We start from the raw sequence: 20,988 nt of genomic DNA, 5'->3' as shown, positions 1-20,988 counted from the left end.
GAAAGGCTTTGGTGTCTCTTGCAGATAAAACAGTGGAGGGGGAGTGGGCAAGCCTGGGCCACCATGGGCCACTTGTCTCTGAGGTGTGCAAGGCTGTCCCAGAGGGCCACTTGGCAGTGGGGCTGGTGGGGGCCCTGCATGGAGCCCCCTATGTCTGTTGTCTCACGAGTCGGTGTACACCAGAGACCTTGCATGGTCCGCAGCAGCCTTGGCCCGTTAGACCTTCCTGTGTGAAAGAAATGTTCTATTCTGTGCTGTCCAAGACGGTCACCACTGGCCGCATGTGGTCCCCAAGGCTTGGGATGTGGCTCTTGCCACTGAGGCCTGGACATGGGCATCTCATCGCATTTGAATGAGTCTGAACATGCCTTTGAAGAGCCCAGGGCCAGTGTGTGCCACTTTCAGCTGCGCAGGGCAGCGTCCGCTCGTGGTTGGATTCACAGGATCTGACTGCGGGTGCCACAAATGTGCTGGCTCATGAGAGTCTCACGGCAGCCTTGCTCCATGGAAGAGGAAGCAGAGCCTCGGGAAGGGTGACAGCGGTGGGGTCTTTAGCTGGAGTGGCCCAAGCCCATCGCAGATGGAGGGATGGATTTGGCCATTCACCAAACAGCTACCGAGCACCCACCGTACATATGGCTCTGTGCTGGGATGTTGAGGAGGGCAGGAGAAGGAAAGCAGACACACACCTGGGCCAGGCTCCAGCAAGCCCTGGGTTGTGGGCTGTGTCAGGCACTCAGGGCTGATCCTGGCACGTCTTGCATCCTCTGGTTCCCAGTCTGAGAAGGGCGGACTCTGTCCACCCTGGGCTTCCATGCAGATGCGGTGGCAGAGTGCCCTTTGCCAGCAGGTGGGAGCCGTCTGTCTGCAGAGCTCAGTCCCTGCAGAGGCGGTGGAGGTGCCTGTGGGAGGCCAGGGAGGCGAGGAAGGAAGCCAAGCCCACAGCCCTGGGAAAGCCCAAGGAGTCAGTTTGGGATTATTTTGGGCATCTCTGCCGCCAAATTGCTGGCTTCCTCTGCTAGTCTCTCCCCTGGAGAACCGTTTTGAGCAGAAGCAAAACCACAGGGTGAGGAGAAACTTAGAGAAACACATTAACTCTTTGTGGACCCAGGAACAGCCTGCGGCACCTGCGTCCTGCTCCTGTGGGCCTGGCTGCTGCAAAGCCCCTGGCGGGATGCAGGGAGTTGAGGGTCACCAGGGTGGTCTTCGGGGTGCCTCTATTCTAGTGGATGACAGGATGGTGGGGAAGCTCGTGCATATGTGACATAGAGACATTCGTATTCTGGATCCAGAACCCCTTCCTCTTCCCCCCGAAGTCCTTCCCAGAACCTCCCTTTCTGTTTCCTTCCTGGGCTGGTGCTCACTGCTGTGCTGGTGAGGCTGTAACAGAAACACTGGGAAGCCTTACAGCAGCCGGAGGGGGCACCTTACAGCAGCCGGAGGGGGCACCACAAGGAGGCTTCCTGTTTCCACCATTGGCCAAGCAAACGGGGCAGAATACTGAACTGCCCGAGTGCCACTGTCCTGGAAAACACACCCAGGAGAAGCCCCTCTGCACACCTAGCAGGGGTTTGCCCTGGGGGGTCCAGGACCCCATAGATCTCTTTTCCTTTCTGTTGTCCTGCTCTGTATTTTAGGAACTTCCCACAGTGGCCCCACAGTACGTGTATTCAGTCACATTATTCGGTCAGGAACCATGGCGCTGTGCTGTGTACATACCTCGGGTGCCATTTGGCTTGGATATCGCTGTAGGCACTGCAGAGGGAACTCGAATTAAAGATAGAGGTGTCCAAGCATGGCTGTCATGCAGAGGGGGCTAAGGGTGCCGTGCGTGGTCAGTGTTCCCAGGCAGCGGTAGGAAGCCTCGGGGCCTGACACTGACCGAGCCCCCCCACTGCTCCCCCAGGAGGCCTGGAGGCTGACGAGGCGCTGCCCTCAGGGCTGCCGCCCACCTTCATCCGCTTCAGCCACCACTCCTACGCCCAGATGGTACGTGTGCTGAGGCGGACGGCCTCCCGCTGCGCCCACGTGGCCAGGACCTACAGCATCGGGCGCAGCTTTGACGGCAGGGAGCTGCTGGTCATCGAGTTCTCCAGCCGCCCCGGCCAGCACGAGCTGAGTGAGTGCCCTTGGGAGGGCCTGGCCTGGCCCCGCTTCGGGAAAGGGCTCGGGCTGCTCCACTTTGGGGCGCACAAGTTGGCTGGGTGTTTGGGGTCTGGGCACAGCTGGGGGCCTCAGGGAGCTGTTTGGTGCAGGCCACGTCCCACTGGGCATGTGCAACCACTGTATGTATAAAGGAGAATTTCTCCAGATATCCACCTTACTTCAAAATTTAGGGTGGCAGACTAGGTTATTTGATAATAATGGAGACATTGATCCAGTGGCTGAAAAGACATAAAACAAACAAGAAATTTTATTTTATTTTTTAGAGACAGAGTTTCACTCTCGTTGCCCAGGCTGGAGTGCAGTGGCGCGATCTCGGCTCACTGCAACCTCTGCCTCCTGGGTTCAAGTAATTCTCCTGCCTCAGCCTCCTGAGTAGCTGGGACTCCAGGCATGGGCCACCACACCAGGCCAATTTTTGTATTTTTAGTAGAGATGGGATTTCACCATGTTGGCCAGGCTGGTCTTGAACTCCTGACCTCAAGTGATCCACCCACCTCGGCCTCCCAAAGTGCTGGGATTACAGACGTGAGCCACTGTGCCTGGCCAAACAATAAATTTTAGACAGAAAAGATGATGTTGGGATGTGGGCTTGCAGGGAGATAGTAAGGTTGTCTGGGAGTCGCCTGGGAGGCTGGAGGGAGGAGGGCACCATTCTGGCATGTCACAGGCATAAGTCAGGGAGGAGCAAAACAAAGGCTATAGGAGTGCTGGGCCCTTCTGCACTTAGGCGTCTGTGGCCATGCACTGCATTTTTGCCATTTGAAGACCTTGTCCTGGCACACTGGACCCCAGGCAGGTCTGTACAACCCTTGTCCCTGGGCACCGGCCTCTCCTTTTCCAAACCGCTCCAGGAGTGTGACACCACAGAATGCTACGAATAAAGAGATTTTTCTATTTTAAAAATCCAAGTCCATTTTCATTCCATCAGGCTTTGGATCCTGTTCTGAAGCGGGAGCGGGCAGTATGGAAAATGCTAGGCATTTCTGTTCCTTCAGAGGGGTCTTCCTGCAGGGCAAATTAGGAAATCAACTTTTATTACTGTCGTGATTTGCTACCCTAAGTTGCAAAGAGTCACTCAGGCTGGTGGTGTCTAAGAATCTAGGATGTTCTAGCAAACACCCAGACCTTCTGGATGGGTGACCTCTGTTTCTCGCGTGTGGAGGTCCCCCTCTCCCAGGGCACTGAGGACATTCAGGGTTGGAGTCCAGGGCTTCCTAGGGGTCAGTGAGTCTGAGTCCTGCCTGGGCCTCAGCCCCCAGCCACACCTGTCTCACGAGCACATTACTCAAACAGAATCGATTATTTTAGAAGCAGCCTCCATTTGACCCTTCGTCCCCAGCAGTTACTGAAAGATGCACCTGCTCTTTGTTTGTGGACTCAGGGGCCTTTTCAGGGCTGGCAGCCTCAGCCAGTTTTCATCTTACTGGCCTGGGCAGCACGGACACCATGAACCCAAGGGCTCTATCTCTTACCAGGGACCAGTGGCCACCTGGCCACACCCTGGCCCCCAAGGCTCACTACGTTCCCCCTCCAACTGTAACATGCTCTGGGCAGGAGGCAGAGGCTCTCCCTACAGCACTGGAATTTGAGGGCAAGAGGTGCCCCTGTGCAGAAGGCCAAGGGAGGTGACCAGCACAGAAAGCTCCCAGGTCATTTACACCCCGACATGTGGCATCTGAGGAATGTGGGTGTTTCCTCTCATCCCTGGACATCCCTGGGCCACACACAGCTGGGGAGGGAGACGTCATTTTCCGGGGGAGCAATGCGAGGCTTAGAGAGAAGTGACTTGCCTGTAGTCACACAACTAGTAAGGCCATGGGACCTGGTCCACTCTTCTTCCTATAGTCCATCCATCCATCCATCCACCCATCCATCCATTTATTCATTCAGCCATTACACATCCATCCATCATCCACCCATTCACTCATACATCCATGCATCCATCCACTCATCATCCATCCATCCATCCATGTATTTATTCAGCCATTTCACATCCATCCATTCATCTATTCATTCATGCATCAACTTAGCCATTATTTCATCCAGCCATTACTCATCCATCCATCCATCATTGATCTATCCATCTATCCCTTCATCCATCATTGATCTATCCATCTATCCCTTCATCCATCATTGATCTATCCATCTATCCCTTCATCCATCATTGATCTATCCATCTATCCCTTCATCCATCATTGATCTATCCATCTATCCCTTCATCCATCATTGATCTATCCATCTATCCCTTCATCCATCATTGATCTATCCATCTATCCCTTCATCCATCATTGATCTATCCATCTATCCCTTCATCCATCATTGATCTATCCATCTATCCCTTCATCCATCATTGATCTATCCATCTATCCCTTCATCCATCATTGATCTATCCATCTATCCCTTCATCCATCATTGATCTATCCATCTATCCCTTCATCCATCATTGATCTATCCATCTATCCCTTCATCCATCATTGATCTATCCATCTATCCCTTCATCCATCATTGATCTATCCATCTATCCCTTCATCCATCATTGATATATCTATCCATCCACCCATCCATCCATCATCTATTCATCCATCCATCCATCCATCATTGATTCATCCATTCATCCATCCATCCATCCATCCATCCATCACCCATCCATCCATTCACCCATCCATTCATCCACTCAAGGGCCAACCACCTTTCCAGCTAAGCACCAATGTATACCTTGATTTATTACACAAACATGAAGAGAGACCATCAATGAAATTAGCATGAATCAATGATAACATATATTATTCATATTCTTGAGTTATGCTAACTATGGCTAGGTGTAAAAAACGAGCTTAACAAAAGTGTTGACCTTGATGAGACCTCATTATATACAGAGATTCCTGAGTCAAAACAAGTGTGAATTGGTCCCAGCCCATCTGGTCATCCTTGCTGAGTGGGGGGCCTCATGCCTTTGGGGACCCCAGGCTTTGAGATGATGCCCCAAGTCTCTGTATTTGTCCCCAGTGGAGCCCGAGGTGAAACTCATTGGCAACATTCACGGCAATGAGGTGGCGGGCCGGGAGATGCTCATCTACCTAGCCCAGTACCTGTGCTCTGAGTACCTGCTGGGCAATCCCCGCATCCAGCGCCTGCTCAACACCACCCGCATCCACCTGCTGCCCTCCATGAACCCCGACGGCTACGAGGTGGCAGCCGCCGAGGTGAGCGCCCAGATGCCTGGATCCTGTGGGCCACCGCCCGAACCACCCCCTCGTTCATTCATGTACAAGTAGTTTATCTTAGCAGTGCTTAGCTCCCGCCTGTCTAGGAGAGGAGCATTCAGTAGATGTGGACACTGGAAAACCCCTGCTTCAGGGGCTGGGGAGAGGGAAGCCACTGAGAATTCTAGGTGTATTAAAAAGGTGATGCGTGTGATAGAGGAAAATGGTGGATAGGGAGTGGATGGTGTCTGTGTGCGTCAGCGGTGGCCAGGGGAGCTCTCAGGGAGGTGGGTAACAAGCAGAGCAGGTCACTGTCGGGGGTGTCCCACTTAGGGGGAGCAGCCAGGAAGGGCCCCAAGACTATGGCATCAGCAAGGAACCCCAGGGAGGGAGCCCCAGGGTGGAGAGGAGGTCAAGGGTCAGGCGCACCCCCGAGCTCATCACATAAAGCCGCGAAAAACGAAGCCCCTGGCCTTGACCCTCAGCCCAGTGTGAGACCCATCTGGAAGGAGGAGGGTGGGGTGTGCTGACCCCACCCAGTCGGGGGTTGGCCGTGTTTTCAGGGTGCCGGCTACAATGGGTGGACGAGCGGGAGGCAGAACGCGCAGAACCTGGATCTGAACCGAAATTTCCCGGACCTGACCTCGGAGTACTACCGGCTGGCGGAGACCCGCGGCGCGCGCAGCGACCACATCCCCATCCCCCAGCACTACTGGTGGGGTAAGGTAGGAGCCGCCGCTGCCCACACCTGTCACCACCAAAGGCATCCAAGGGTCCCTGGTTATTCCAGGCTCTCCGGAGTTGTCCTTGCCTGGGGAAAGGAGAGCCTGGTGCTCCCTCCCTGCCTCAGTTACCTGTCTGTGAAATGGGAACACCTCCTTGCTGGGGTGTTGGTGAGATTGCAGAGATTCATGTTGGAAATGCCTAGATCGCCGCAGGGGCCCAGTGATGGGGGCCAAGTCCAGCTGGAGCATCGGTGTAGAGACTGGTGGTTGATGGTCTGCACCATTGGAGCCCAGAGGGCTGCAGAAGCCCGGGGCATGGCTAGGGGCCGGCAGGGAAGCCCAGACCTGAGGGCGGCCTCGTCTGTCCTGGGCAGGTGGCCCCGGAGACGAAGGCAATCATGAAGTGGATGCAGACCATACCCTTCGTGCTCTCGGCCAGCCTTCATGGGGGTGACCTGGTGGTGTCCTACCCCTTCGACTTCTCCAAGCACCCCCAGGAGGAGAAGATGTTTTCTCCCACGCCCGATGAGAAGGTGAGAGGGCTGCGGGGTGTGTGCAGGGGAGGGAGCCGGTGTGCGCGGTCCCCTTGGAGCTGGTGCCCCTCCAGTCCTGAGCTCAGTGAGGACAAAGCTCCTAGGAAACTCCGCTCAGAGCCCGTCAGCACCACCCGCTCTAGGCCCAGCTCTGCAGAGAAGCCCCCTCCTCCTGGAAGTCTGCGACCTCAGGAGCCGTCGCTCCCCTGGTCTCCCCAAGGCTGGCTGCACTGCCTTTCACATGTCCCTATCTGGGAGCTCCTGGGGTGGGGGCCCTGGCTCAGGGCCGCTGTTGCTCTGAGCTGCGCCCTGCACCTGGAGGGGTCCCCAGTGCGTTCCACCGCAGGGGGTGCGTTTCCGGGAAGCGCCGGCAGAGGGCAGTGCTGCAGCGCGTATGGTGCTCGCCCGTCCTGCTTCCGGGGGTCCTGCTTCCCGGGGGCCCTGCTTGCTTCTCTCGCGCTGGGCTCCTCCGGATGGGGAAGGAGTTCTGGTCCCACCATCCACTGGGCCCTTAGGTGAGGCCCTCCCTTTTCTGGGCCTCGGTTTCTCCTACTGTTCGTAGAGCAGCCGGCGATGAGACCCGTGATGATGCTGGGACCCTCCCCACCCACCCTAACCTTGGGACGACTTGCAGGGGGAGGGCGTGGACTTGGTCCCTTCCCACGCTGTGGATGAAAAAACGGAGGCTGAGGGACGGGTTGTGATCTGAGGTGGGCCCCAGTCTCCAGCTTCCAGCCCCCAGCTGCGGATCCTGGAGCTTAGCTGCCTGCACTGCCCCTCACTAGGGGGCACTGCCCACTCCACCGGAGGCGGGGCCTGCCCTCCACCTGGTCCCTTGATGGCCCAGAGTCACTCCCCAGGCCTCCCGTGGAGAGCCAGGCCTGCCCTCCACCTCCCTCTGGGCACTTTCCCTTGGTGTTTGGGGGAAGGGGCAGGGAGAGAAGGACTGGCCCTGGGTGGGCAAGTGCCAGGTGCCAGGCCCCAATAGTGGCATTCACATGTCGTTTGTTCTCCTTTCTGAGTCCACCGGGCCGGGCACATAGCTGGGCCCGCGGTTGGCACTCAGATATCAACCCTGCCTCACCCGGCCCCTCCGGCCCCTCCCTGTCCTGGGGCCATCACTGGAAATGCAATGGTACTGGTCCCTGCGCTCGGGGTCCTCAGCCTAGGGTGGGAGATGGAGCCTGAAACTGGCAAGGAGAAGATCGCCAGGGCTGCAGGAGGGCTGTGAGTGCACGTGTGTGCATGGATGCCTGTGTGTGCGTGTGCGTGCACGTGCACACGTGCATGTGTCGCAGGGGGAACCCCCAGCCTAGTCTGGGACTTCAGGAGGGCTTCCCTGAGGCGGTGGTTTCCCAAAAGGACCCCCCAGATGAGGTGGAGATTTCCAGCTGCGGGGCAGGGAGGGGAACTGGAGGCACAGGCCTGGTGCAGAGACCCAGGGGAGCCCCAGGGAGCCGGGTGCAGGGAATGCTGTGGCCCAGCAGGAATGGGGAGAGCAAGCTGAGCACCCTGCGGACCAGGGGCGGTGACAGCAACACCTGGGCTACTGGCGCATTTGTCCTGCATTTGTTCATTCTCCCACCCATTCACGCCTTCACTGGTTTATCATTCACTAACTCACTCCCTCACTCACCCATTCACTCACTCCCTTACTCGCTCATTCACTCACCCATTCAGTCACTCACCCATTCACTCACTGACTCACCCATTCATTCATGCACTCACTCCCTCCCTCACTCCCTCACTCATTCATTCACCCATTCAATCACTCACTCACCACCCATTCACTCACTCACTCAGTCACTCACCCATTCACTCACTCATTCACTCACCCATTCACTCACTCATTCACTCACCCATTCACTCACTCACTCATTCACTTACTCATTCACTCACCGATTCACTCACATTCACTCACCCATTCACTCACTCATTCACTCACTCACTCATTCACTCACTCATTCACTCACTTGCTCACACTCATTCACTCACTCACAGTCACTCATTCACTCATTCACTCACTCACTCATTCACTCATTTACTCAACCACTCATTCATTCACTCATTCACTCACTCAACCACTCATTCAACCACTCACTCAACCACTCACTCACTCATTCACCCATTCACTCACTCACTCATTCCCTCACTCATTCACTCATCCATTCACTCATTCATTTACTCACCCACTCACTCATTCACTCCCTCATTCACTCACTCATTCACTCACTCACTCATTCACTCACCCATTCACTCACTCATTTTCTCATTAACTCACCCATTCACTCACTCACCCATTCTCTCACTCCCTCACTCACTCATTCACTCACCCATTCACTCACACATTCACTCACTCCCTCACTCATTCACTTACTTATTCACTCACTCATTCACTCATTAACCCACTCATTCACTCACTCCCTCACTCACTCCCTCACTCATTCCCTCACTCATTTACTCATTCACTCATTCATTCATTCATTCATTCACTCACTCATTCACTTATTCACTCATTCATTCATTCATTCAGTCACTCACCTATTCACTTATTAACTCACTCATTTACTCATCACTCACTCATTCTCTTATTCATTCACTCATTCACACACTCATTTTCTCATTCATTCATTCACTCATTCTGTCACTCATTCACTCATTCATTCAGTCACTCATTCACTCATGCACTCATTTACTCACTTATTCACTCATGCATTCACTCACTTATTTACTCACTCATTCACTCACTCATTTACTCATCACTCATTCACTCATTTACTCATCGCTCACTCATTCTCTCACTCATTCATTCACTCACACAGTCATTCACTCACTCTTATTCTTTCACTCATTTGTTTATTCCCACACTCCCTCCCTCACTCATTCATTCATTGACGCTTGCAGGCAGTGCACACCAAGGGTGCAAGGGGTGAGGTGTCTGGTTCTCTGCTCGGACCTCTGCAAGTGCCCCCAGAGGTGACTGGGTGGCCTCCACTTCTGGCCTGGCCTTGTGCCCCTATGCTCTTGGGGGCAATGGCTGGGTAGCGCAGGTATCCCCCTCTGCACAGGCCCAGTGTCTCTCAGCCTTAGAACCAGATGTGAGAAAATGTCCCCAGGGGGAATGTTCACTCCAAAGAGTCCCATCAGAGCCAGAGAAAATGAGACTGTTCCCAAGCCATCAGTCATCGGGCAGTGATCATACAGTCCTGCAGCCAACAGTGATCTCTGGAAACCAGGGTCCCAGGAGGGGCCTGGGGTTGGCCAGGGAGCATGAGATGGGCTGGCTGGGGTATGCCAAGGTACGCTTTCGCCAAACTTCCATGGTGCCCTACAGACGAGAGCCAGCGCCTGGGGGCAGTGTTCAAGGCCCTGCAGGCTGGCCATGGCTGCTTCTCACCGCTCCACACCTGCCCCTCTGCCCAAATCCTGCTCACACTCTATCCTGCCTGCCAAGCCCTTTTTGGCTCTGCCTATGATCACTGTGGGAATCAGCATAGCCAGTTTCCCAAGGGCTTCCTAGGGGCAGGAGCTGGGTGGGCTGGGTTTCCCATGGTCCTCAGCCTGTGTTCCTGCGTCCCCATTCAGTCACGGCTTCCCCGCTCCTACCTGGTTTCATTTATCTGTGTGTCTTCCTTGCCCATGTGTGCCCAGCCTCTGGACCGACAGCTCCTCTGATGTCCTTGTCCTGCACCTGCCCTCCCAGGTCAGGCCTGTCTTAGCCAGACCTCAGCTCCGGCACCCCAGGGTTTTGGGGACTGGTGGTCGGCAGCCACCCTCCATGCCTTAGCCCTAGAGACTGACTAGTGATGGGAGGGAGGCCCCAGGCAAGGGTGGGGAGGAGGGACTGTAGGGCAGGAGGCCTTGTGGGGAGAAAGGGTGACATGGTGGGCTGGGTCAGAAGCAGACTTTGGAGAGAATCTGGTCCTACCCTCCTACCCCCTAAGCCTACACTCTGTCATGCTGATGGATAAAGGCAGGTCAGAGGTGAGACGCAGATAGAATGTAGCAGGCGTGTCCTGGGCAGATGGACCCTTTGTTGGGCGTGATTTGTTCTTGATGGGAAAGTCCAGTGAGGCTTCCCACTATAAGGCGGGGCAGGCAACTCCCGAGCTGATGCTGGTCCCACCCATAGGTGCAGGGGCTGCTGGTAGGATAGTGGTCCATGGTCTGCTACCCTGGAACCATAGGGCCTGAGTGGGGTTGTGTTTGGGCCCTTGGTTTGTATCTGTGGGACTGAATCCAGATGGCACAGCCTCACTTCTGAGGAGCTGAACCCATTCCCTGCCTCCCCCAAATCCCATGTCTGGGAGTCTGAGTCGCATGACCCCACCAGGGAGAGATCTTCACTCTGACCTGGAGCACTCACTCATTCATTCATTCGCTCACTCACTCACTCAGTCACTCACTCACTTATTCACTCATTCACTCAGTCACTCACTCCTTCACTCACTTATTCAGTCACTCACTCATTCACTCATTCATTCACTCATTCACTCACTCACTCATTCACTCACTCACTCATTCACTCATTCACTCACTCACTCCTTCACTCACTTATTCAGTCACTCACTCATTCACTCATTCATTCACTCATTCACTCACTCACTCATTCACTCATTCATTCACTCATTCACTCACTCACTCATTCACTTATTCACTCAGTCATTCACTCACTGTTTCACCTGCTCATTCACTCACTCATTCACTCATTTACTCACTTATTCACTCATTCACTTACTCAGTCACTCATTCACTCACTCATTCACTCACTCATTCACTCAACCACTCACTCATTCACTCATTCACTCACTCATTCACTCAACCACTCATTCACTCAACCACTCACTCATTCACTCATTCACTCACTTATTCAATCATTCGCTCAGTCACTCATTCATTCACTCACTTATTCACTCACTGTTCACTCACTTATTCACTCATTCACTTACTCAGTCACTCATTCACTCACTCATTCACTCACTCACTCACTCACTCATTCACTCACTCATTCACTCACTCATTCACTCACTCATTCACTCATTCACTCACTCATTCACTCAACCACTCATTCACTCAACCACTCACTCATTCACTCACTCATTCAATCATTTGCTCAGTCACTCATTCATTCACTCACTTATTCACTCACTCTTCACTCACTTATTCACTCACCCATTCACTCACTCATTCACTCACTCATTCACTCACTCGTTCATTCATTCACTTACCCATTCATTCACTCACTCTCTCATTCACTCACTTATTTACTCACTCAGTCACTCATTCCTTCACCCACTCACTCATTCACTCATTCACTCACTCACTCACTCTCTCACTCTCTCACTGGGCCTGGCCTGTCCACCCTCCAGTGTCCTCCACTCCTTCTCAGCACAGACTTGTCCTGCATGGTGGGGAGCCCCCTCCTCAGCACAGACTTGTCCTCCATGGTGGGGCCCTGATGAGCCCATGCAGGGGGAGCCCTTCGCCTGCCTGACCCACCAAGAGCCTCTGCCCAGGGTCAGCATGGGACTTACAGATGGCCGAGAACCCCCACAAAGGAGGACCTGTGGATTCTGCCTGGGGGATGAGCACAATGTGGGGAAGCTCTGGGCCGGGGAGGGAGGCCTGTGGGGAGGGACCCAGGATCCCAGCCACACATCCAAACATGTCAGGGGTGGCAGGTCCTATGAGCTGTGTTCTATCCTTCTACCGACTGCAGTGGAAGCTGGAGGGTGGGGTGGTCAGGGAGGGGCTTCTCACAGGCTGAGTCCCAGCCTCTGATGGTGCTGGTCAGCCTGGAGTTGGAATGGGATGGGGAATGAATCTATTATTATTCTTAGAAGAAGTTCGCTTTGGAGATGAAGTGGGGGAAATACAGCCCACCCCAGCCTTCATTGCGCCAACAGCCCAGGCTTTATAAACTGTCAGGCCAACCTACACATACCCTGTGGACACCATGCTTGTGTGTAACCTCAGGAGAGAAAGGCCTCACTACCCGGCCAGGTGGGCAGAGGCTCAGCGATTACCCCAGATACCCAGGGGACCTGGCCCTGAAGTCCAGCAGTGCCAGACTGCCTGTGACCCACCTCCGGGCCTTCACATACACTGTGTCCTCTGCGGGACACCGTTCCCCTCTCCTATCTCCGATCCCCTCCCTGACCCCAGCTCGCAGGACATCCTGCAGGGGACCCTTTCCTCATCGGAGCCAGGTCTCTTTTCCAGATGTTCAAGCTGCTGTCCAGAGCCTATGCTGACGTCCACCCCATGATGATGGACAGGTCGGAGAACAGGTGTGGAGGCAACTTCCTGAAGAGGGGGAGCATCATCAATGGGGCGGACTGGTACAGCTTCACAGGAGGTGCGACTTCTGCGGGGAGGGGCTGGGGTGGGAGTCGGGGAGTGCAGAGGCTGGATGGGGCGGGGCTGGGGTGGGGGTGGGGGTGTGGAGGCTGGGTGGGGCGGGGGCAGGGCCTAACTCCAAGGTCTGCTGCTGGGATCCAGTTGGAGACCCTGGAAAACAGGGCGGTGCCTCGCCTGATGGAGAGGAGGCTGGCTTGAGTTTTGCTTTCTGTCTTGATGAAAAGCTGTTGTGTGACTGCTGTGGAGGCCCCAGGCCCACGGCTTCCGTAGTTTATTTTATGAACACTTACATTTGACGGTTCTACCCATGACCAAGCCTTTTGTGACTTTTAGGGAAGTGGAGCTGCCAGATGAAACGCTGGACTTCCAGTTAAATTGGAATTCCCGAGAGACAGTGAGGGATTGTTTTTAGGACAATATAAGGACGTTCCAATGCATGGGATACGCTTACGAGAACCCGCATGGGGTGGACTCATACTACAATTGTATCTGTGGTTTCTCTGGAGCCCGACTTTAAGCGTGTGCATTTTTATCTGCTAAATTTGCCCTGGGGGAGGCTGCACGAGAGCAATATAATGGGCACAGGCCACTGTATGTCCTGAGGGGCACCCGCCAGACTAGGCACACATGCTCTGGGCCCTGCCTGCACCCCTCCTTGCCAGCACAACACAGATGAGAGCACTGGGCTCAGCTGAGAGAAGGACTTGCTGGAGGCCCAGGGCCACAGGTGGCAGAGCTGGGACCCATGTGGCATCCCCTTCTGCCCCTTCCTCCCATGCAGGCGGGCAGAGAAGGTGGCACTTCTTGCACACTCTGAAGCCACCTTCACAGCCCGGTCTGGAAACCTTTCTCTCCTGCTCAATGATTGGCACCTGTGATCTTTCCTTGGTGCGGAGCAGCCTCTTTCCCTTCCAGAACCCAGACAGAGGGCCCTGAACCCCGGTCATAGCCCTGTGACTGGGGTCTGCAACAGACACCCAGGAGGTGAGCTGGGAGAGGCCCCTCTCTGTCCCCTTTTTTTTTTTTTTTTTTTGAGATGAAGTCTCACTCTATCACCCAGGCTGGAGTGCAGTGGCGTGATCTCAGCTCACTGCAATCTCTGCCTCCTGGGTTCAAGCGATTCTCCTGCCTCAGCCTCCCGAGTAGCTGGGATTATAGGTGTGCACCACCACACCCAGCTAATTTTTGTATTTTTAGCAGAGACGGGGTTTCACCATGTTGGCCAGGATGGTCTCGATCTCCTGACCTCCTGATCATCCCGCCTCGGCCTCCCAGAGTGCTGGGATTATAAGCGTGAGCCACTGTGCATGGCCTCTGTCCCCTCTTGCACCTGACACGGCCCTGGGAAAGCATGAGGCCAGGGACCAGAGCTAGCTGGACCACAGGGACAGTGACTGTGGCTACACTGGGGTCTGGGCAGGGACTGTCAACAGCAGCTGCAGGGTCTGCGGCTCAGGAGCCTTGAACTTCGGAAGGGCTCCCTGCGACTCCCTGTGGGTGCCATCGCCCTAGGCCTGCCTTGGAGATGGTCATGGCTTCTGCTGAACAAGAAACTCCAAAAGCAGGTGGCACAGAGGGCAGAAGCGGGTGCAACCGGGGTAGGCCCAACTTGCTCTGAGGCCTTCTCGGCTGGCCAGGTGGTTAGTTGTCCACCCTAGCCCGGGCCTGTGGTCTCTCTGGGAGATGGAGCTAATAGGATCGCCCTCCTAGACTCTTGTCAGGACAGCGTCTGGGTCAATGGACATTGTCACCATGGGGCCTCCAGGCCAGCAGCTGGGATGGCAGGGGCCTGTGTGGCTGCCTCGTGCTGTGGGCTTCTCTGTTAGAAACCGATTCATCCCCGACCTCACCAGAGACAGCACGGGGGTGGGGAAGCCTGTGAACTTTGCCACCAAGCTGCCTGGGCTCAAGATGCAGCTCTGCCCCTTCCTGTAATATCCCAGGCCTCCATCTGCACATCTGCAAAGTGGGGATCATATGGCCCACCTCACAGTTGTTGAGCCCCTCAGCCATAGGAGGGGCGTCTGTTGCCAAGCACCTGCTGCACTCACCTGCCTGCTGGGCGCTCGGCCGATGCCCCCGACCTCCCGGCTGTCTCTGTGCCACAGGCATGTCCGACTTCAACTATCTGCACACCAACTGCTTTGAGATCACAGTGGAGCTGGGCTGTGTGAAGTTTCCGCCCGAGGAGGCCCTGTACACGCTCTGGCAGCACAACAAGGAGTCACTCCTGAATTTCGTGGAGACGGTGAGTTCTGACGGTCTCCAGGCTCTGGCCCAGCTGGGGCCTGGGTGGGGTGGGTCAGATTCGGGCCCCCAGGGCGGCCCCAGCAGCTCACTGCCCCTGCATGCTCACTGCATGCTCCTCTCACCGCCACTTGTTTGGGGTTCACTGTCCACCATGTGCAACTTGAGATGCAGCAGCCAGCGCTCCTCTGCATGCCCTGTGGGTGCTGGGGCGGCAGTGCCATGTGTTGGAGTCCCTGTAGCAAGGGTGTCACGATCTAAAGCAGCACAGTTAAACAAGGGAGCACGGGCCTGGGCAGCCCGGTGAGGCATCTGACCCAGCCTCAGAGGCCGGGGGGCTTCCTGGAGGCGGCCGCACGGCTTCATCTTGAAGAAGGGTAGGAGACATCAAACCACAGGACAGGGAGAGCTGGCAGCAGAGGGGAGCATACTACAACCCCATGGGGCCTTTGAAACCCTCGAGAGCCGCTGGGGCTGTGGTGAGGACTGGAGCCGTGGGATGGGGCTGTGGTGAGGACTGGAGCTGTGGGATGGGGCGGGCACTGCGCTCCAGGAGGTGCGGGAGTGAGGGCTCTGGGCAGTGGGGTAGCTGTGTGGCTCAGGCAGGGCTTTGGGGCCTCAGAGGGGAGGGTACAGGCAGGGAGTGGCTGGCAGAGGCTGGGGGCAGGGCACGGCGGCCTGACTAAGGGGTGACTACTATCATGAGGCTGAGGTCACCCAGAAGCAGGCAGGTGGGAAGTGAGTAGGGATGGCTGAGAACGTGTCTAAATGCCCCCCTCGCTGCCCCACAGAGCCAAGGTCTCCCTAGCACTCAGTGTCAGAGCGGGGACCCTGTGCCCGTGTCTGCTCCCCTTGCAGCACAGCTCACACCGAGGGTGCTGGGGACCCCAAGAAGGTCCTGGGATGTCACACGGAAGAGAGCCTGGGTTCTGAAGACATCTCTGCTATTTTTTTCCCAAGCATTTTCAAGAATCACATGAATTGCATATGAGCACAGATGCCCAGTGAGAAGCAGACCTCAGAAGGAGGGTTGAGCTGCAGCAGCAAGGAGGGGTGAGGGCACAGCACCATACAGTTGGCGCCCACCCACACAGGGCGGCCGGTTTTGACACCAGGCCGGGCGGCAGATGGGGCCATCCCATTTTATAGATGGAGTTGAGGTTCTGGCCTGGAGTCTCTGGGCCACACACAGGCTCACGCTCCAGGCTCCCAGTGTCTGTGAGACAGCCAGAGGAGGAGACAGAGGGTCAGAGAGTCACATGGCCTGTCTGGTGTCACCCAGATCTGCTTGTTCCCAAGCCCTCTGTCCATGAGCCCCCTCCTTTCTAGAAAAATCAGGAACCTGCCTCCAAGTAAGAATTGAGCGAACTCCTTAGGGCAGCAGCCGCCGAGGAAGGAAATAAACAAAGACCCAAACAAAGTCATAATGGAACATTCTTCCATTTGAGTTTCTTTCTGATGGCTGTGCCGCAGCGTTGTGCCACCTGCAGTGAGCCTCACTCTTCTCTAAGCTCTCGTGCCAGGCCTGTGCACACTGCATTTTGCAGCTGTCTGGTGAACATGAGGTTGAAGGAGCCTCGAATACGGCTGGCATTACTCCTGGATATTACACGTGAAGTCTTGGGATGTGAAGATTTACAGCGAGCCTGGACCTTGGAAGGCCGGGCGGTTTGCTGGCTGGCGGAGAGCTGGGTGCGGCCTCTTGATAAGGATCAAGCCTGTCGTGGCCAATTGAGGCTTTTTTCATAGTGATCCTGGCCAGGCCTCGGGTGGGAGTCTACGTAACCTGGGGCTCAGGGAGGGGCGGCGTGGCAGCTCTGCTTCCCCGCCAGAGGACTGCATGTGCCCCGTGTTTCATGAAGGTGACCCTTGGGCCCAAGAGCAGGGACAGAAAAAAATCCATCCAGTGCAGGCCGATGTGGAGTGAGGGCCTCCTGTAGGACACCCTCCTGGGAGAGCTCCTGCTCTCAGGTGGGGCTGGGGGAGGCAGAAGTGAGGGCTGGCAGAGAGGAAGCCTGGGGCTGTGGGACCCTGGGGTAGGCCCCCAGTGTGGCTGGTCATCAGGGAGGGCTTCCTGGAGGAGGAGGAGTGTGATCTATGTTTTGAAGGGAGGGAAGGAATTGTCCCGGTGAGGGGCTGGTGAGGGTATTCTAAGCAGAGAGGGCTCAGATGCCGTCTGGGGGTGAGGAGGATCCACAGGGCGGGGTGGCTGAGGGGCACGGTGGCTTCTCAAGCCGTCCAGTTTCTCCCCATCACCTCTCATGCAGGAAAGCCTTACTTTTTACGCTCTCCCTCCCGCTAAATGCGAGTCCACGAGACGTTGTTTCAGGAGTGCAATGCCATTAAGCAGTGAACTGTGGACAAGAGCATCCAGGGTGGGGGTCACAAGCCCCAGAGGGCAGCGGGCAGTGGCTGTCACTCCCTCTCCACCGTGTCAGGAGGGCTGGGACCCCGTGATGTGCTCATCAGGATTCCATGTGCTCTGGCTTCCCCAAATTCCCGCGGCCCAGAGACAAGTGATAGCATGTGCTTGGTGGAGCTGGACTGGGTGCCCACCCCCTGTTTAAGTCACCCGCGCCACTGAGGGCTGGGCGCGAGCCTGGAACGGCAGTTAGGAGCCGCGGGGTCTGAGCTCGCCGGCGGCGTGTGTGAGGCGAGTTGGTTTCCTCATGGGTCACTGTGGGGGTCAGCCACGGTGGGATTAGAGTTCATGCGCTGGTTGCTAAAATCTTCAGTCCTGCAGAAGCCAGAGCTGCTTTGGCCTCAGGAACATTTTACAGCTGAGGAAACTGAGGCACCCAGAAGCAAAGGTTTGTCTGAAGTGAGGAGTCACTGGGGCGGAGCTGGTTCTCTGGCCCAGAGAAAAACCGGCCCCTCTCAGGCTCACGTCCCTGGGCCAGGGAAGGAGGACGCTCCTGTTGCCAGGGCTGGGTCCTGACCCTGTGGGCCCAGGCCCTTTGCTTCTGTGGACTCCTCCCTCCATAGGAAGTATTTAAAATTGCACTTTTACGACTGTCGATGTAAAGATGAAGATATAGGAAAACAGTCTCTCCAACCTGAAAAGTTTTGCTTTTATCCTGATTTTAAGAGGAGCAAGATCATTTTCACAGTTTCCGGAAGCACAGCAGGGCCTGGCTGGGAGCCCTTTCCCTGGGGAACCTGTTGCTGCTGAGCCCTGCGCAGGGCGTGGGCACGGGGCAGCCTCGCTGGACTGACTCCTCTCCCCACAGACATCCTGGTCCCGCTCAGCGTGACCTTCAGCATCCTCGGACCCCAAGCTGTTTTCTGCTGACTGCAGCAGGGGCCCTGTGGTGGTCTGTCAGTCATTGATTGTTCTAGAAGAAATGCGGACGGGATCAGGCAGCTCTGGGAGGGGCTTTGGCGCTGTGGGCGTGCAGGGAGCTTGTGTGCTGAGGATCAGTTCGTGCCAAGGCCAGGCGAGCGGTACCAAGGCAGGGCGTGTTATCCTCGTGTATGATGAAAACCGCGCTGCTCTAGCCAGGGTCCAGGCACTCGGCCCTCGTCCTCTCTGACGCCCACGCTGCCTTCAGGAGCCTCAGCTCAGAGGGAACCAGTGAGTCCCGTTGTGGCTGGGAAGGCAGGGAAGGAACGCCGATCAGTAGGAAGAGTGGCAGGAAAGGGTTCTCTGCTCAATGCCTGTTGAGATAGAGTCAGCCCGGCCTCGGGCGAGATGCAGGGTCATTCAAAAGCCCGGAACATGCTCAGGTCAATTGCCAGGGAGGAGACTGAGGCTCAGAGAGGGGAGTGACTGACTGATAAAAGATGGCAGAGCGAGGGCTGGCGGAGTGGGGCTCTGTGGGGTGGTTCCCCCAAGATACCGAGCTCTGAGGAGCATGTGGGGAACCAGCTGACGGCCTCCATGCTCACTGGGAGAGCTCACGCCATCTCTGTGGTCTCTCCTCGGTCTCTTTAGGTGCACCGGGGCATCAAAGGAGTGGTGATGGACAAATTCGGCAAGCCCGTCAAAAACGCCCGGATCTTAGTCAAAGGCATTCGCCATGACATCACCACAGGTGAGCACGTCCCTGGCGGTTCCCTGGGGCCCACGTCTGCCAAGGGAATGCCACACAGTGGCAGCCGGCACCCTCATGCACTCACAGTGTGCCCAGCCCTTGGCAGGATGCTCCATTCCTTCCCAGGCTGGCTGGGTCGGGGAGGGTGGGCAGGAAGCAGGGTCTGTGCCTGCTGCAGGCTGCGTCTCCTTGCAGCCTTTGGTGAGGGAAGAGCTTGCCTGGCCATGGCTACTGAATGACGGGTGAATGCGTGCTCTGTATTCCTGCGAAAATGCCTCCTTCTCCAAGAGTGCTGGGGAGAGCCGACTCCACCCATAAACCTATTGGTTTCGATCCCAAAGCTCATACTCCATTGACAAGCCGGGGTGTCCAGCCGCGTGCGGGCTCTGGCTGCCCTTAAAGGGATTTCACAGCTGATGAAAAATGACAGTATGCTGTGATGTGTGTTACCTGCCAGAGATGTGGTCCAGAGAAGAGCAGGACTTTTGCTACCTGTGGTTGGGTATGGGGGATGGGAGTGGTCATTGAAGGTTTCAGAGAAGAGGGGGTGCCTAAGCAGGGTTTTGAGGGATAAAAAAGAGTCGGACAGAGAAAGGAGGTGGGAAGGACATTCCAGGCTCACACAGAGGCAAGTGCACATTTGGCGTCTGCCAACCTCTCCCTACTCACACCCATCACCCGTCACCCGTCACACCGCGGCTGGGTCTGCAGTCCTCCTGAGAATCATTTGTAATCTATTTGTCCTCAGCCCCTGATGGCGACTACTGGAGATTGCTGCCCCCAGGTACCCACATTGTCATTGCCCAAGCCCCTGGCTACACCAGGGTCATCAAGAAAGTCATCCTCCCGGCCCGGATGAAGAGGGCTGGCCGTGTCGACTTCATTCTGCAGCCTCTGGGGGTGGGACCCAGGAACTCTCTTCACGGGCTGCGGAGGACTGGGCCCCACGACCCGCTGGGAGGTGCCAGCTCTTTGGGGGAGGCCACGGAGCCCGACCCACTCCGGGCACGCAGGCAGCCCTCGGCCGACGGGAGCAAGCCCTGGTGGTGGTCCTACTTCACATCGCTGAGCACGCACAGGCCACGCTGGCTGCTCAAGTACTAGCCCCAGCCCCGGCACCCGCCCGGATGTGGAGACCCAGGCCCATCTCCGTGTCCTGGGCCCCTGGCTCTTGATTTTGTCTGCCACGGACATCCCACAAAGCCGCCGCCGTTTTATTAAAGTGTTTATATCCACTTTCCACTGGAATGAGAGGCTGTGTGTAAGGCGCTTTCCAGGGAAGGCTAGGGACTGACCCGTGTTGCCTGAGGACAGGTGTGGCCTGGGCCCCGTGGGGCAACCCCAGGCAGCTATTCTGCTGCCCACAGGTCCTGATTGCAGGCCCGAGACTCCAGCCCATCTGTGCTGGGCCAGTGGGACTAGATGGCTTTTCCCAGCCACCAGGCCTTGAACTGACTTCAAATGGGAAACTGAGGTGGGCCAAGGGCGTGAGCCTCTGTAGGAGCTGAGCTCTGGATCCTGCAGCTGAAGCTCATGTGTCCTGGAGTGCAGAGGAGAAGCGGGGGCGCTGAATGGGAGGATGGGGGTGGGCAGCAGGTGACCCCAAGGTAGGGTCAAGACCTCGAGGGCAGGAGAGCTGACCAGAGCCTGGGGCCTCATGGCATGGTGGAGGGGACCACACTCAGGCTCACAGGCTTCCAGGGGGGCCTGGCTCCATAGG

The 20,988-nt window shown here is 56.3% G+C and overlaps 1 protein-coding gene across 3 annotated transcripts in view; it reads left to right on the top strand.

Annotated features, from left to right (window-relative positions):
• CPZ (carboxypeptidase Z) overlaps positions 1 to 20,516 on the top strand; it is a 29,726-nt gene extending 9,210 nt beyond the window's left edge. For all 3 annotated transcript variants that reach the window (XM_025386549.1, XM_025386548.1, XM_025386550.1), the window contains 8 exons: positions 1,907 to 2,119; positions 5,173 to 5,369; positions 5,933 to 6,094; positions 6,469 to 6,627; positions 12,850 to 12,985; positions 15,096 to 15,235; positions 19,169 to 19,268; positions 20,017 to 20,516. In XM_025386549.1, coding sequence (XP_025242334.1) covers positions 1,907 to 2,119; positions 5,173 to 5,369; positions 5,933 to 6,094; positions 6,469 to 6,627; positions 12,850 to 12,985; positions 15,096 to 15,235; positions 19,169 to 19,268; positions 20,017 to 20,372 — 1,463 coding nt within the window. In that variant the 3' untranslated portion in view covers positions 20,373 to 20,516. The remainder of the gene's footprint in view (positions 1 to 1,906; positions 2,120 to 5,172; positions 5,370 to 5,932; positions 6,095 to 6,468; positions 6,628 to 12,849; positions 12,986 to 15,095; positions 15,236 to 19,168; positions 19,269 to 20,016) is intronic.
• Positions 20,517 to 20,988: the final 472 nt, after the last annotated feature.

Source organism: Theropithecus gelada, chromosome 5 (genome assembly GCF_003255815.1).
Source record: "Theropithecus gelada isolate Dixy chromosome 5, Tgel_1.0, whole genome shotgun sequence".
Classification (NCBI taxonomy): Eukaryota; Metazoa; Chordata; class Mammalia; order Primates; family Cercopithecidae; genus Theropithecus; species Theropithecus gelada.
Note: the sequence above shows the minus strand (reverse complement) of the source record. Positions and strands in the feature narration are given on the sequence as shown.